Source organism: Ranitomeya variabilis, chromosome 2 (genome assembly GCF_051348905.1).
Source record: "Ranitomeya variabilis isolate aRanVar5 chromosome 2, aRanVar5.hap1, whole genome shotgun sequence".
Taxonomy (NCBI): Eukaryota; Metazoa; Chordata; class Amphibia; order Anura; family Dendrobatidae; genus Ranitomeya; species Ranitomeya variabilis.
The window spans coordinates 1,090,559,094-1,090,575,899 of record NC_135233.1 but is presented as its reverse complement, the minus strand read 5'-3'; the positions used below and the strand labels follow the sequence as shown (position 1 = coordinate 1,090,575,899).

The window sequence follows — 16,806 nt, the reverse complement described above, 5'->3', positions numbered from 1 at the left end:
GGTGATGGACCGGAGTGAGGACTTGCTATTTTTGTGGAGTTGAAGGTTATGTTGGGAACATTTTACATAACATTTGGAATCACACTTATCCGGCGCTCCACACTGAGCACTTACATGGGGGCTTACATCCAATGGGTGTGGAATACGGTGAATATTCATTTCTCTTAAGTAGTGGGCACACGTGCCGCCAGCAGCTGCAGGCCACATTATATTAGTTCTGTCCTTTCTACCTCAAAATTATTTCACTGTTTTTCTCACTGGATTTGTACAAATCATAAGTTACATTAAAGGGGAAAAAAGTTCTGAAATTATTCTTCTCGGTAGAACTTTCTTTATATTATTGAAATCTGGCATCGTAACAGGGGTGTGCAGATTTCATATATCCACAGCATAATTAACAAATATATATGCATACACACTGCTCAAAAAAATAAAGGGAACACTAAAATCCCACATCCTAGATATCACTGAATGAAATATTCCAGTTGTAAGTCTTTATTCATTACATAGTGGAATGTGTTGAGAACAATAAAACCTAAAAATGATCAATGTAAATCACAACTAATATCCCACAGAGGTCTGGAGTTGGAATGATGCTCAAAATCAATGTGGAAAATCAAATTACCGGCTGATCCAACTTCAGTGGAAATGCCTCAAGACAAGGAAAGGATGCTCAGTAGTGTGTGTGGCCTCCACGTGCCTGTATGACCTCCCTACAACGCCTGGGCATGCTCCTGATGAGGTGGGGGATGGTCTTCTGAGGGATCTCCTCCCAGACCTGGACTAAAGCATCCGACAACTCCTGGACAGTCTGTGGTGCAACGTGACGTTTGAGGATGGTGCGAGACATGATGTCCCACATGTGCTCAATCAGATTCAGGTCTGGGGAACGGGCGGGCCAGTCCATAGCTTCAAAGCCGTCATCTTGCAGGAACTGCTGACACACTCCAGCCACATGAGGTCTGGTGTTGTCCTGCATTAGGAGGAACCCAGGACCAACCGCACCAGCATATGGTCTCACAAGGGGTCTGAGGATCTCATCTCGGTACCTAATGGCAGTCAGTCTACCTCTGGCGAGCACATGGAGGGCTGTGCGGACCTCCAAAGAAATGCCACCCCACACCATTACTGACCCACTGCCAAACCGGTCATGCTGAAGGATGTTGCAGGCAGCAGATCGCTCTCCACGGCGTCTCCAGACTCTGTCACGTCTGTCACATGTGCTCAGTGTGAACCTGCTTTCATCTGTGAAGAGCACAGAGCACCAGTGGTGAATTTGCCAATCCTGGTGTTCTGTGACAAATGCCAAGCATCCTGCACGGTGTTGGGCTGTGAGCACAACCCCCATCTGTGGACGTCGGGCACTCAGACCATCCTCATGGAGTCGGTTTCTAACCGTTTGTGCCGACACATGAATATTTGTGGCCTGCTGGACGTCATTTTGCAGGTCTCTGGCAGTGCTCCTCCTGTTCCTCCTTCCATAAATGCTGAGGTAGCGGTCCTGCTGCTGGGTTGTTGCCCTCCTATGGCCCCCTCCACGTCTCCTGGTGTACTGGCCTGTCTAATGGTAGCGCCTCCAGCCTCTGGACACTACGCTGACAGACACAGCAAACCTTCATGCCACAGCTGGCATTGATGTGCCATCCTGGATGAGCTGCACTACCTGAGCCACTTGTGTGGGTTGTAGAGTCCGTCTCATGCTACCACGAGTGTGAAAGCACAACCAACATTCAAAAGTGACCAAAACATCAGCCAGAAAGCATTGGTACTGAGATGTGGTCTGTGGTCCCCACCTGCAGAACCTCTCCTTTATTGAGGGGGTCTTGATAATTGCCAATAATTTCCATCTGTCGTCTCTTCCATTTGCACAACAACATGTGAAATTGATTGTCAATCAGTGTTGCTTCCTAAGTGGACAGTTTGATTTCACAGAAGTTTGATTTACTTGAAGTTATATTCTGTTGTTTAAGTGTTCCCTTTATTTTTTTGAGCAGTGTATTATTATATATATATATATATATATATATATATATATATATATATATATATATACACACACATATATATACATACACACATTATATATATATATATATATATATATATATATATATATATATATATATATATATATATATATATATATATATTCACATATACAGTGCCAGGTTTCCATTCAACCACTATACAATCTGCATGCAGTAAAGGGATAATTCAAATGTGTGTTTGGTCAGAACATAAAAGAAAATGAAATCCAAAGGACGACAGAACAATAAACTTACACACAGATGTTTCCAGTGAAGTTAATATGAGGACATCGGTGAGGCTTACACATGACAGCAACCACAGCAATCTGCATCAGAACACAAAAGAATAATTGTACATAGGAGCAGTATTATAGTAGTTATATTCTTGTACATAGGGGCAGTATTATAGTAGTTATATTCTTGTACATAGGGGGCAGTATTATAGTAGTTATATTCCTGTACATAGGGGCAGTATTATAGTAGTTATATTCTTGTATATAGGAGCAGTATTATAGTAGTTATATTCTTGTACATAGGAGCAGTATTATAGCAGTTATATTCTTGTACATAGGGGCAGTATTATAGTAGTTATATTCTTGTACATAGGGGCAGATTATAGTAGTTATATTCTTGTACATAGGGGCAGTATTATAGTAGTTATATTCTTGTACATAGGAGCAGTATTATAGTAGTTATATTCTTGTACATAGGGGCAGTATTATAGTAGTTATATTCTTGTACATAGGGGGCAGTATTATAGTAGTTATATTCCTGTACATAGGGGCAGTATTATAGTAGTTATATTCTTGTACATAGGAGCAGTATTATAGTAGTTATATTCTTGTACATAGGAGCAGTATTATAGTAGTTATAATCTTGTACATAGGGGGCAGTATTATAGTAGTTATATTCTTGTATATAGGAGCAGTATTATAGTAGTTATATTCTTGTATATAGGAGCAGTATTATAGTAGTTATATTCTTGTACATAGGGGCAGTATTATAGTAGTTATATTCTTGTATATAGGAGCAGTATTATAGTACTTATATTCTTGTATATAGGGGCAGTATTATAGTAGTTATATTCTTGTACATAGGAGCAGTATTATAGTAGTTATATTCTTGTACATAGGGGCAGTATTATAGTAGTTATATTCTTGTACATAGGGGCTGTATTATAGTATATTCTTGTACATAGGGGCAGTATTATAGTAGTTTCTCACCCCACTGGCAGTACGGATGGGCTTTGCTTTTAACTTTGGCACAAGAACTTTGCGGTACTGCGGTGGGACAGCAGCTATAATGTCCACGAGCCGTGGCTGAGCGGACAGACCGTATTTGGCGGATGTTTTAGTCTTCAACCTGGATTTAAAGAAAAAAAAAAAAAAACACATTGAGTGTTGGTTGGAGACGCACACATCGAGTCCTCCAGGAAACGAGGAGGTTTTTTTTTTTGTTTTTTTTTTAATTATCTGAGACGGCTCAACTCCAGATCGTCAGCCTCGGAGTAGCTGCGGGGATAAACACTGAGCGCACCGACAAGACGTTCTGCACACAAATCCAATTACACAGCACGCCGTTGCGCCTTCATCAAACACGCAGCACTTTGAACATGTGCCTCCTGATAGCCCGGCTCCGAGCTCCAGCTGTTCCACTAATACAGACGACCACGGCACTTCCCAAGGTGGCACAAATTGCTATTTACAAAAGTTTCTTCGGAGGAGGAGAGTGGAGGAGCCGTCAGAAGGAAAGAAAATAGCACGCGTGCCCCAGCGAGGGCAGAGAAAATATCACCGCCACGTCTCGCCACCGGAGAGTGATCGGTTCGTCAATATTTATCGCTTCTAAAGACAGACGAAAAGTTAAGAAGTAAACGAGCGCAGCGGCTACCAATAACTGTGACGGGATCCGCAGAATGGTTTTCATCTGAAATACTCTGTGCTGCTGGGAATATTGGAGAAGCCAGCAAAAAAAGTTATACCCTATCTAATCTTATTATCTTTCCTCAGTAACAATGGTGCACAACATGATTTTAGGATATATCTGATATTAGGTATAAGGACAAATTGGGTTTTGAGGCCATTTAATAACAGAAATAACATTAATTTGGCTGAAGCAGAATAAAAAAAAATTAGTTTATTATTATTTGCAATAACAATGCCGCCATCTGCTGGAGAAAGATTGGAAGTATTAAAAAAATGAAATGATAAAGCGCCATCTAGTGGTTAAAGTAGGGAATTAATAAACAAGTGTATACTATTCGTGGCGCCATCTGCTGGTAAAAGTGGGGAATTCATTAAACAAGTGTATACTATTCGTGGCGCCATCTGCTGGTAAAAGTGGGGAATTCATTAAACAAGTGTATACTATTAGAGGCGCCATCTGCTGGTGAAGGATAGAAAATAGCAATCAAAAACTGTATCCACAATTCCTCCACAAAAAGTAACTGAGGCAAAAGTAAATTTATGAAATAAAAGAAATAAGTCCGAGAAAATAACAGGTGAATGATCATAGTAAGTGTAAGAACCTCTTATGTGCGAGATGAGGCTCCGCATTACGGGATAATAAAGACTCCATTTGTCCCACTAGACTAGATACATTTTCCTATCACCATCCCTGCATGCTAAATGCAACCTGTGGCCATTTTTACTTTTCACCTTTGTATTCAGTGCTCTCTGCAGTGCACTGACTGCTGATAACACTTCCAGAACGAGGAGGAATATTCAGTGCACTGACTGCTGATAACACTTCCAGAGGGTGGAGGAATCTTCAGTGCACTGACTGCTGATAACACCTCCAGAGAATGGAGGAATCTTCAGTGCACTGACTGCTGATAACACTTCCAGAGAATGGAGGAATCTTCAGTGCACTGACTGCTGATAACACCTCCAGAGAATGGAGGAATCTTCAGTGCACTGACTGCTGATAACACCTCCAGAGAATGGAGGAATCTTCAGTGCACTGACTGCTGATAACACCTCCAGAGAATGGAGGAATCTTCAGTGCACTGACTGCTGATAACACTTCCAGAGAATGGAGGAATCTTCAGTGCACTGACTGCTGATAACACCTCCAGAGAATGGAGGAATCTTCAGTGCACTGACTGCTGATAACACCTCCAGAGAATCGAGGAATCTTCAGTGCACTGACTGCTGATAACACCTCCAGAGAATGGAGGAATCTTCAGTGCACTGACTGCTGGTAACATCTCCAGAGAATGGAGGAATCTTCAGTGCACTGACTGCTGATAACACCTCCAGAGAATGGAGGAATCTTCAGTGCACTGACTGCTGATAACACTTCCAGAGAATGGAGGAATCTTCAGTGCACTGACTGCTGATAACACTTCCAGAGGGTGGAGGATGCTGTGAATTTACTTTTTGGCTCCCTCTAGTGGCTACTAGTGATTTGACTCTGGATATGTCAGTCATTCCTTTTATGCTCACCTGGGTCGTTAGGTCAGGGGTGTTGCTATATAAGCTCCCTGGACCTTCAGTTCAATGCCTGGCAACGTTGATATCAGAGCTAATCTGTAGTGCTCTTGTCTACTGATCCTGGTTCCTGCTTGATTAAGTTAAGTCTGCTTTTTTGCTTTTTGCAATTCGTTTTTGTTTGCATTTTCTGTCCAGCTTGTATATAATCTGTATCCTGACCTTGCTGGAAGCTCTAGGGCGGCTGGTGTTCTCCCCCGGGCCATTAGACGGTTCGGGGGTTCTTGAATCTCCAGCGTGGATTTTTTGATAGGGTTTTTGTTGACCATATAAGTTATCTTACTATATTCTGCTATTAGTAAGTGGGCCTCTCTGTGCTAAACCTAGTTCATCTCTGCATTTGTCATTTCCTCTTACCTCACCGTTATTATTTGTGGGGGGCTTGTATCCTACTTTTGGGGTCTTTTCTCTGGAGGCAAGAGAGGTCTTTGTTTTCCTCTTCTAGGGGTAGTTAGCCCTCCGGCTGGCGCGAGACATCTAGCGACCAACGTAGGCATGTTCCCCGGCTACTTCTAGGGTTGGCGTTAGGAGTAGATATATGGTCAACCCAGTTACCACTGCCCTATGAGCTGGTTTTTTGTATTTTGCAGACTTGCTGATATCTCTGAGACCCTCGCCATTGGGGTCATAACAGTTTGCCAGGCCATGGAATCATTCAGACCTGTGGGAATGGGAAAACCCACCATCACATTCTTAATGGCTTCAGAAAGGCCATTTCTAAAATTTGCAGCCAATGCACACTCGTTCCACTGGGTCAGCACGGACCATTTCCGAAATTTCTGGCAATACACCTCAGCCTCGTCCTGGCCCTGAGACATAGCCAGCAAGGCTTTTTCTGCCTGAATCTCAAGATTGGGTTCCTCATAAAGCAAACCGAGCGCCAGAAAAAACGCATCAATATCAGCCAATGCCGGATCTCCTGGCGCCAGCGAGAAAGCCCAATCCTGAGGGTCGCCCCGTAAAAAAGAAATAACAATTTTCACTTGCTGAGCGGAGTCTCCAGAGGAACAGGGTCTCAGGGACAAAAACAATTTACAATTATTCCTGAAATTTCTAAACTTAAATCGATCTCCGGAAAACAGTTCAGGAATCGGTATCTTAGGTTCTAACATAGGATTTCTGGTAACATAATCTTGTATGCCCTGCACACGAGCAGCAGTCATGGTGTTGGTTGAGGGCGAGTTGGAGTACGTGGTGGAGAAGATCTTAGACTCTCGTCTCTCCAGGCGGAGGCTTCAGTACCTGGTCAAGTGGAAGGGCTATGGTCAGGAGGATAATTCCTGGGTGGTCGCCTCTGATGTGCATGCGGCCGATTTAGTTCGTGCCTTTTACGCCGCTCATCCTGATCACCCTGGTGGTCTTGGTGAGGGTTCGGTGACCCCTCACTAAGGGGGGGGTACTGTTGTGAATTTACTTTTTGGCTCCCTCTAGTGGCTACTAGTGATTTGACTCTGGATATGTCAGTCATTCCTTTTATGCTCACCTGGGTCGTTAGGTCAGGGGTGTTGCTATATAAGCTCCCTGGACCTTCAGTTCAATGCCTGGCAACGTTGATATCAGAGCTAATCTGTAGTGCTCTTGTCTACTGATCCTGGTTCCTGCTTGATTAAGTTAAGTCTGCTTTTTTGCTTTTTGCAATTCGTTTTTGTTTGCATTTTCTGTCCAGCTTGTATATAATCTGTATCCTGACCTTGCTGGAAGCTCTAGGGCGGCTGGTGTTCTCCCCCCGGGCCGTTAGACGGTTCGGGGGTTCTTGAATCTCCAGCGTGGATTTTTTGATAGGGTTTTTGTTGACCATATAAGTTATCTTACTATATTCTGCTATTAGTAAGTGGGCCTCTCTGTGCTAAACCTAGTTCATCTCTGTGTTTGTCATTTCCTCTTACCTCACCGTTATTATTTGTGGGGGGCTTGTATCCTACTTTTGGGGTCTTTTCTCTGGAGGCAAGAGAGGTCTTTGTTTTCCTCTTCTAGGGGTAGTTAGCTCTCCGGCTGGCGCGAGACATCTAGCGACCAACGTAGGCATGTTCCCCGGCTACTTCTAGGGTTGGCGTTAGGAGTAGATATATGGTCAACCCAGTTACCACTGCCCTATGAGCTGGTTTTTTGTATTTTGCAGACTTGCTGATATCTCTGAGACCCTCGCCATTGGGGTCATAACAGGAGGAATCTTCAGTGCACTGACTGCTAATAACACTTCCAGAGAATGGAGGAATCTTCAGTGCACTGACTGCTAATAACACCTCCAGAGAATGGAGGAATCTTCAGTGCACTGACTGCTGGTAACATCTCCAGAGAATGGAGGAATCTTCAGTGCACTGACTGCTGATAACACCTCCAGAGAATGGAGGAATCTTCAGTGCACTGACTGCTGATAACACTTCCAGAGAATGGAGGAATCTTCAGTGCACTGACTGCTGATAACACTTCCAGAGAATGGAGGAATCTTCAGAGCACTGACTGCTGATAACACCTCCAGAGAATGGAGGAATCTTCAGTGCACTGACTGCTGGTAACATCTCCAGAGAAAGGAGGAATCTTCAGTGCACTGACTGCTGGTAACATCTCCAGAGAATGGAGGAATCTTCAGTGCACTGACTGCTGATAACACCTCCAGAGAATGGAGGAATCTTCAGTGCACTGACTGCTGATTACACTTCCAGAACGAGGAGGAATCTTCAGTGCACTGACTGCTGATAACACTTCCAGAGAATGGAGGAATCTTCAGTGCACTGACTGCTGATAACAACTCCAGAGAATGGAGGAATCTTCAGTGCACTGACTGCTGGTAACATCTCCAGAGAATGGAGGAATCTTCAGTGCACTCACTGCTGATAACACCTCCAGAGAATGGAGGAATCTTCAGTGCACTGACTGCTGATAACACCTCCAGAGAATGGAGGAATCTTCAGTGCACTGACTGCTGATAACACTTCCAGAGAATGGAGGAATCTTCAGTGCACTGACTGCTGATAACACTTCCAGAGAATGGAGGAATCTTCAGTGCACTGACTGCTGATAACACCCCCAGAGAATGGAGGAATCTTCAGTGCACTGACTGCTGATAACACTTCCAGAACGAGGAGGAATCTTCAGTGCACTGACTGCTGATAACACCTCCAGAGAATGGAGGAATCTTCAGTGCACTGACTGCTGATAACACTTCCAGACAATGGAGGAATCTTCAGTGCACTGACTGCTGGTAACATCTCCAGAGAATGGAGGAATCTTCAGTGCACTGACTGCTGATAACACTTCCAGAGAATGGAGGAATCTTCAGTGCACTGACTGCTGATAACACCTCCAGAGAATGGAGGAATCTTCAGTGCACTGACTGCTGATAACACTTCCAGAGAATGGAGGAATCTTCACTGCACTGACTGCTGATAACACCTCCAGAGAATGGAGGAATCTTCAGTGCACTGACTGCTGATAACACTTCCAGAGAATGGAGGAATCTTCAGTGCACTGACTGCTGATAACACTTCCAGAGAATGGAGGAATCTTCAGTGCACTGACTGCTGATAACACTTCCAGAGAATGGAGGAATCTTCAGTGCACTGACTGCTGATAACACTTCCAGAGAATGGAGGAATCTTCAGTGCACTGACTGCTGATAACACTTCCAGAGGGTGGAGGAATCTTCAGTACACTGACTGCTGATAACACTTCCAGAGAATGGAGGAATCTTCAGTGCACTGACTGCTAATAACACTTCCAGAGAATGGAGGAATCTTCAGTGCACTGACTGCTGATAACACCTCCAGAGAATGGAGGAATCTTCAGTGCACTGACTGCTGATAACACCTCCAGAGAATGGAGGAATCTTCAGTGCACTGACTGCTGATAACACTTCCAGACAATGGAGGAATCTTCAGTGCACTGACTGCTGGTAACATCTCCAGAGAATGGAGGAATCTTCAGTGCACTGACTGCTGATAACACTTCCAGAGAATGGAGGAATCTTCAGTGCACTGACTGCTGATAACACCTCCAGAGAATGGAGGAATCTTCAGTGCACTGACTGCTGATAACACTTCCAGAGAATGGAGGAATCTTCACTGCACTGACTGCTGATAACACCTCCAGAGAATGGAGGAATCTTCAGTGCACTGACTGCTGATAACACTTCCAGAGAATGGAGGAATCTTCAGTGCACTGACTGCTGGTAACATCTCCAGAGAATGGAGGAATCTTCAGTGCACTGACTGCTGATAACACTTCCAGAGAATGGAGGAATCTTCAGTGCACTGACTGCTGATAACACTTCCAGAGAATGGAGGAATCTTCAGTGCACTGACTGCTGATAACACTTCCAGAGGGTGGAGGAATCTTCAGTACACTGACTGCTGATAACACTTCCAGAGAATGGAGGAATCTTCAGTGCACTGACTGCTGATAACACCTCCAGAGAATGAAGGAATCTTCAGTGCACTGACTGCTGATAACACTTCCAGAGAATAGAGGAATCTTCAGTGCACTTACTGCTGATAACACCTCCAGAGAATGGAGGAATCTTCAGTGCACTGACTGCTGATAACACCTCCAGAGAATGGAGGAATCTTCAGTGCACTGACTGCTGATAACACCTCCAGAGAATGGAGGAATCTTCAGTGCACTGACTGCTGATAACACCTCCAGAGAATGGAGGAATCTTCAGTGCACTGACTGCTGATAACACCTCCAGAGAATGGAGGAATCTTCAGTGCACTGACTGCTGATAACACCTCCAGAGAATGGAGGAATCTTCAGTGCACTGACTGCTGATAACACCTCCAGAGAATGGAGGAATCTTCAGTGCACTGACTGCTGATAACACCTCCAGAGAATGGAGGAATCTTCAGTGAAATGACTGCTGATAACACCTCCAGAGAATAGAGGAATCTTCAGTGCACTGACTGCTGATAACACTTCCAGAGAATAGAGGAATCTTCAGTGCTCTGACTGCTGATAACACCTCCAGAGAATGCTGTGGTGACTATCATACAATATCATGCAACTGATCACTGTACTAAGCTTTGCCCTTATAGTCAAGTACTTACGGTGGTTCTGGTGATGTATTCATGTACTGATAATGATTTTTGTTTCATATCCATGTACTAATAATGGTTTTGATGATGTATTCGTACTGTGATGAGCATTTTGGATTCGTTTTTATGTACTCATGGTGGTTCTGGGGAGATTTTCATGTACTGATGATGGTTCTGGTGATATACAGTGGGGAAAATAAGTATTTAATGCACTACCGATTTTGGAAGTTTTTCTACCTACAAAGAATGAAAAGGTCTGTAATTTTTATCGTAGGTACACTTCAACTGTGAGAGACTCCGTAAGAAGCACTTCAAGGTCCTGGAGTGGCCTAGCCGGTCTCCAGACCTGAACCCAATAGAAAATCTTTGGAGAAGCTGAAACTCAATGTTGCCCATCGACAGCCCCGAAACCTGAAAGTTCTGGGGAAGATCTGTATGGAGGAGGGGGCCAATATCCCTGCTGCAGTGTGTGCAAACCTGGTCAAGAACCACAGGAAACATCAGAGCTCTGTAACTGCAAAGTTTTCTATACAAATATGAAGTTCTGCTTTTCAATTGTATCAAATACTTATTTCATGTAATAAAATGCAAATTAATTATGTAAAAATCAGACAATGTGATTTTCTGGATTTTATTTTTACATTGTGTCTCTCACAGGTGAAGTGCACCTATGATAAAATTACAGACCGCTCCATTCTTTGTACGAAAACTTGCAAAATCAGCAATGTACCAAATACTTATTTTCTCCATTGTATTCATGTACTGATGATGGTTCTGGTGACGTAATCATGTATTAATGGTGATTAGAGTGACCTATTTATAAAGTGATGATGGTTCTAGTGCCATACTCATCTACCACTGATGACTGTTGTTCTATTTACATACAGATCACTATTTCGGTTTCATATATGGATGATAGTTCCGGTGACGAATACATCCCCAGAACCATCATCACTACATGAATACATCATCAGAGCCAATTTAAGTACATGAATACACCGCCAGAACCATCACTACATGTATACATCACCAGAAACACTATCAGAACAGGAATACGACCTCAGAATCACCGTTTTGTTGCAAGCTGTATTTTTTGCATGTCGGAAGCAAACATCATCAGACGAGGGGCGTAACTATGTGTCTACCGGGTCTTCACTAGGGCCTCTGATGGTGAGGCTAAGTCAGGCTGCCACTAGACTCCGGACTTCTCCACACCAGAAACTTACCTGGTTTCCATCAAGGGTGAGCTGATTTTTTCCTTGCTAGTTCACCAAAATACTTTGTCCTGCCGCTGCATTGACCCGATAACACTTGCGATGCGCAGGCACAGAGGAGCTGAGCATTTACCAATCGTGCTTGTGCTTCTGACCATCTATAGGAGTGTTCACACCGGCTCTCTGCTCGTTTATCCGGTGGATGTAATGTGAAGCCCGGGCCTCGCTCTGACCGTGTGTTCTAGGCGCTGAGGTTCCAGTGACGCGGAGTCTCGCACAATAGTTATTTCTTTTACTTACTACGATCGTTCTCCTGCGGTTTCTTGTAATCGTTTCTTTTATTTACTTTTTAGACAGTTTTTCCTCGGACGACGGTCCAGGGACGAGAACCGAAAACTCAAGATCTGACCCTGTTTTTAGCATCACAGATTTTCTCGTTGAACAAAAATAAAATTTGCAAAACTTCTTGTGCCTGTGACAACGAGAAAACATCCTCCTCCTCACACACATCGTCCTCTCCTGCCTCCTCCTCCTCTAGACTCACTGTCCTCTCCCGCATCCAGACACACCGTCCTCTTCAGCCTCCTCCTCCAGACACACCATCCTCTCTCACCTCCTCCTGGCACACCATCCTCTTCCGCTTCCTCCAGACTCACTGTCCTCTCCCGCCTCCTCCTCCAGACTCACTGTCCTCTCCCGCCTCCTCCTCCAGACTCACTGTCCTCTCCCGCCTCCTCCTCCAGACACACCGTCCTCTCCCGCCTCCTCATCCTCCAGACACTCCGTCCTCTCCCGCCTCCTCATCCTCCAGACACACCTTCCTCTCCCGCCTCCTCCTCCAGACACACCGTCCTCTCCCGCCTCCTCCTCCAGACACACCGTCCTCTCCCGCCTCCTCCTCCAGACACACCGTCCTCTCCCGCCTCCTCCTCCAGACACACCGTCCTCTCCCGCCTCCTCCTCCAGACACACCGTCCTCTCCCGCCTCCTCCTCCAGACACACCGTCCTCTCCCGCCTCCTCCTCCAGACACACCGTCCTCTCCCGCCTCCTCCTCCAGACACACCGTCCTCTCCCGCCTCCTCCTCCAGACACACCGTCCTCTCCCGCCTCCTCCTCCAGACTCACTGTCCTCTCCCGCCTCCTCCTCCAGACTCACTGTCCTCTCCCGCCTCCTCCTCCAGACACACCGTCCTCTCCCGCCTCCTCATCCTCCAGACACTCCGTCCTCTCCCGCCTCCTCATCCTCCAGACACACCTTCCTCTCCCGCCTCCTCCTCCAGACTCACTGTCCTCTCCCGCCTCCTCCTCCAGACACACCGTCCTCTCCCGCCTCCTCATCCTCCAGACACTCCGTCCTCTCCCGCCTCCTCATCCTCCAGACACACCTTCCTCTCTCGCCTCCTCCTCCAGACACACCGTCCTCTCCGGCCTCCTCCTCCAGACACACCTTCCTCTCCCGCCTCCTCCTCCAGACACACCGTCCTCTCCCGCCTCCTCCTCCAGACACACCGTCCTCTCCCGCCTCCTCCTCCAGACACACCGTCCTCTCCCGCCTCCTCCTCCAGACACACCGTCCTCTCCCGCCTCCTCCTCCAGACACACCGTCCTCTCCCGCCTCCTCCTCCAGACACACCGTCCTCTCCCGCCTCCTCCTCCAGACACACCGTCCTCTCCCGCCTCCTCCTCCAGACACACCGTCCTCTCCCGCCTCCTCCTCCAGACACACCGTCCTCTCCCGCCTCCTCCTCCAGACACACCGTCCTCTCCCGCCTCCTCCTACAGACACACCGTCCTCTCTCGCCTCCTCCTCCAGACACACCGTCCTCTCCCGCCTCCTCCTACAGACACACCGTCCTCTCTCGCCTCCTCCTCCAGACACACCGTCCTCTCCGGCCTCCTCCTCCAGACACACCGTCCTCTCCGGCCTCCTCCTCCAGACACACCGTCCTCTCCCGCCTCCTCCTCCAGACACACCGTCCTCTCCCGCCTCCTCCTCCAGACACACCGTCCTCTCCCGCCTCCTCCTCCAGACACACCGTCCTCTCCCGCCTCCTCCTCCAGACACACCGTCCTCTCCCGCCTCCTCCTACAGACACACCGTCCTCTCCCGCCTCCTCCTACAGACACACCGTCCTCTCTCGCCTCCTCCTCCAGACACACCGTCCTCTCCCGCCTCCTCCTACAGACACACCGTCCTCTCTCGCCTCCTCCTCCAGACACACCGTCCTCTCCCGCCTCCTCCTCCAGACACACCGTCCTCTCCCGCCTCCTCCTCCAGACACACCGTCCTCTCCCGCCTCCTCCTCCAGACACACCGTCCTCTCCCGCCTCCTCCTACAGACACACCGTCCTCTCCCGCCTCCTCCTCCAGACACACCGTCCTCTCCCGCCTCCTCCTACAGACACACCGTCCTCTCTCGCCTCCTCCTCCAGACACACCGTCCTCTCCCGCCTCCTCCTACAGACACACCGTCCACTCTCGCCTCCTCCTCCAGACACACCGTCCTCTCCGGCCTCCTCCTCCAGACACACCGTCCTCTCCGGCCTCCTCCTCCAGACACACCGTCCTCTCCGGCCTCCTCCTCCAGACACACCGTCCTCTCCGGCCTCCTCCTCCAGACACACCGTCCTCTCCCGCCTCCTCCTCCAGACACACCGTCCTCTCCGGCCTCCTCCTCCAGACACACCGTCCTCTCCCGCCTCCTCCTCCAGACACACCGTCCTCTCCCGCCTCCTCCTCCAGACACACCGTCCTCTCTCGCCTCCTCCTCCAGACACACCGTCCTCTCCCGCCTCCTCCTACAGACACACCGTCCTCTCTCGCCTCCTCCTCCAGACACACCGTCCTCTCACGCCTCCTCCTCCAGACACACCGTCCTCTCCCGCCTCCTCCTCCAGACACACCGTCCTCTCCCGCCTCCTCCTCCAGACACACCGTCCTCTCCCGCCTCCTCCTCCAGACACACCGTCCTCTCCCGCCTCCTCCTCCAGACACACCGTCCTCTCCCGCCTCCTCCTACAGACACACCGTCCTCTCTCGCCTCCTCCTCCAGACACACCGTCCTCTCCCGCCTCCTCCTACAGACACACCGTCCTCTCTCGCCTCCTCCTCCAGACACACCGTCCTCTCCGGCCTCCTCCTCCAGACACACCGTCCTCTCCGGCCTCCTCCTCCAGACACACCGTCCTCTCCGGCCTCCTCCTCCAGACACACCGTCCTCTCCGGCCTCCTCCTCCAGACACACCGTCCTCTCCGGCCTCCTCCTCCAGACACACCGTCCTCTCCGGCCTCCTCCTCCAGACACACCGTCCTCTCCCGCCTCCTCCTCCAGACACACCGTCCTCTCCGGCCTCCTCCTCCAGACACACCGTCCTCTCCCGCCTCCTCCTCCAGACACACCGTCCTCTCCCGCCTCCTCCTACAGACACACCGTCCTCTCTCGCCTCCTCCTCCAGACACACCGTCCTCTCCCGCCTCCTCCTACAGACACACCGTCCTCTCTCGCCTCCTCCTCCAGACACACCGTCCTCTCACGCCTCCTCCTCCAGACACCGTCCTCTCCCGCCTCCTCCTACAGACACACCGTCCTCTCCCGCCTCCTCCTCCAGACACCGTCCTCTCCCACCTCCTCCTCCTACAGGCACACCGTCCTCTCCCGCCTCCTCCTCCAGACACACCGTCCTCTCCGGCCTCCACACTCGGTGCGGTCCTTACTTGTTCAGGTTCACGTCCTTCCCTTGCTCGTGAGCTTCCAGCAGTTGCTTGATGACGTCGGCGATGGTCATCATCATCAGCTCGGCATGGCTGACGTCTCCTGTGAGGGGGACGATACAAGACGATGAGACGCGTACAGTAACAAGACCCCCGGCTCTGTGGGCCGAGAGATGACCGAGAGGAGGGTCTGACACTGATCGGTCATTTACATCCAGTATGAGACCAGGGCAGATCACAGCGGAGGGTTTGTTACAATGTATCAGCTGAAGACATCAGGAATACACATTTCCTGTCCTGATGGTTTGTTACAATGTGTCAGCGTATGAAATATGTATCAGCGTATGAAATATGTATCAGTACGAGCTGTGGACGCTTACAAGGTCGTGGGACTGGATACAATTGTAACAAACCTTCAGCTGTGAAGTACGTGTGGACGTAAACAAGAAAGCTCTCAATCAAGTTCACACTGTATTTTTTTATCGTCTCGGTCGATTCGGAATGTTTTTTTTCCCCATTTTCCAGTAAAATAAATGGCGTCATTCAAAACTATAACTCGTCCTGGAAAAGAAAAAAGAGACTTCATAAGACGATGATGACGGAAGAGGAAAAAATATCTCCAAATATGAAGGAGTTAATGCCTGAACTGGTTTTTGGTCTCTGAAAAGTAAAATAAGTTGTGAGACTACAACTCCCAGCATGCCCTGCCTGCATGTGATGATGGGGGCTGTGGCGCAGCAGCCCCTGGAGCAGGGATATACACATATGATTAGCACAGGAGGTAACGCAGCTGTTCTCACCTTGTTTTTTCTTGGGCTTCATCTCCGGGTGATGCGGGTGTACTCACAACCCACGAGTGCGGCTGTCTGACCGAGCCGTAAAGCAGCTTCCGGACAGTACGGAGCGCGGAGAGGGACACACAGTCATCGTAGGCGGTGACGTCTTGTGCATGTGACCACCAGAGGGCGCAGTGTGATGCATGAACAGCTAAGGACCACCAGAGGGCGCAGTGTGATGTATGAACAGCTAAGGACCACCAGAGGGCGCAGTGTGATGTATGAACAGCTAAGGCTGGAGGCGGTGATGAGGGCAGTGACCACCAGAGGGCGCAGTGTCATAGTGGATATAGTACAGTCCATGGCTCCATGTGATGATGGGGGTGGTAGTCTGCAGCCTTCTGGATCACACCATTGGTTTGTTGGTATTTTTTTTTTCTTATTTATTTAATCGTTTACTTTAACTCCTTCACCCCCGGCGATTTTCCAGATATTTTTTTCTTTTCCGTTTTCAGTTTTTCTTCCCGTTTTTCCTAGCTCTGTCGTTTTTCTGA

The 16,806-nt window shown here is 48.3% G+C and overlaps 1 protein-coding gene across 1 annotated transcript in view; it reads right to left on the bottom strand.

The window, feature by feature from the left end:
- The window catches only part of ELP3 (elongator acetyltransferase complex subunit 3), a 107,003-nt gene extending 90,579 nt beyond the window's left edge, over nucleotides 1-16,424 (bottom strand). Inside the window, exons 1-4 of the mRNA XM_077291742.1 lie at nucleotides 16,277-16,424; nucleotides 15,480-15,579; nucleotides 3,251-3,389; nucleotides 2,283-2,353 (exon numbers count right to left, since the gene is read on the bottom strand). Coding sequence (XP_077147857.1) covers nucleotides 2,283-2,353; nucleotides 3,251-3,389; nucleotides 15,480-15,579; nucleotides 16,277-16,298 — 332 coding nt within the window. The 5' untranslated portion in view covers nucleotides 16,299-16,424. The remainder of the gene's footprint in view (nucleotides 1-2,282; nucleotides 2,354-3,250; nucleotides 3,390-15,479; nucleotides 15,580-16,276) is intronic.
- Nucleotides 16,425-16,806: the final 382 nt, after the last annotated feature.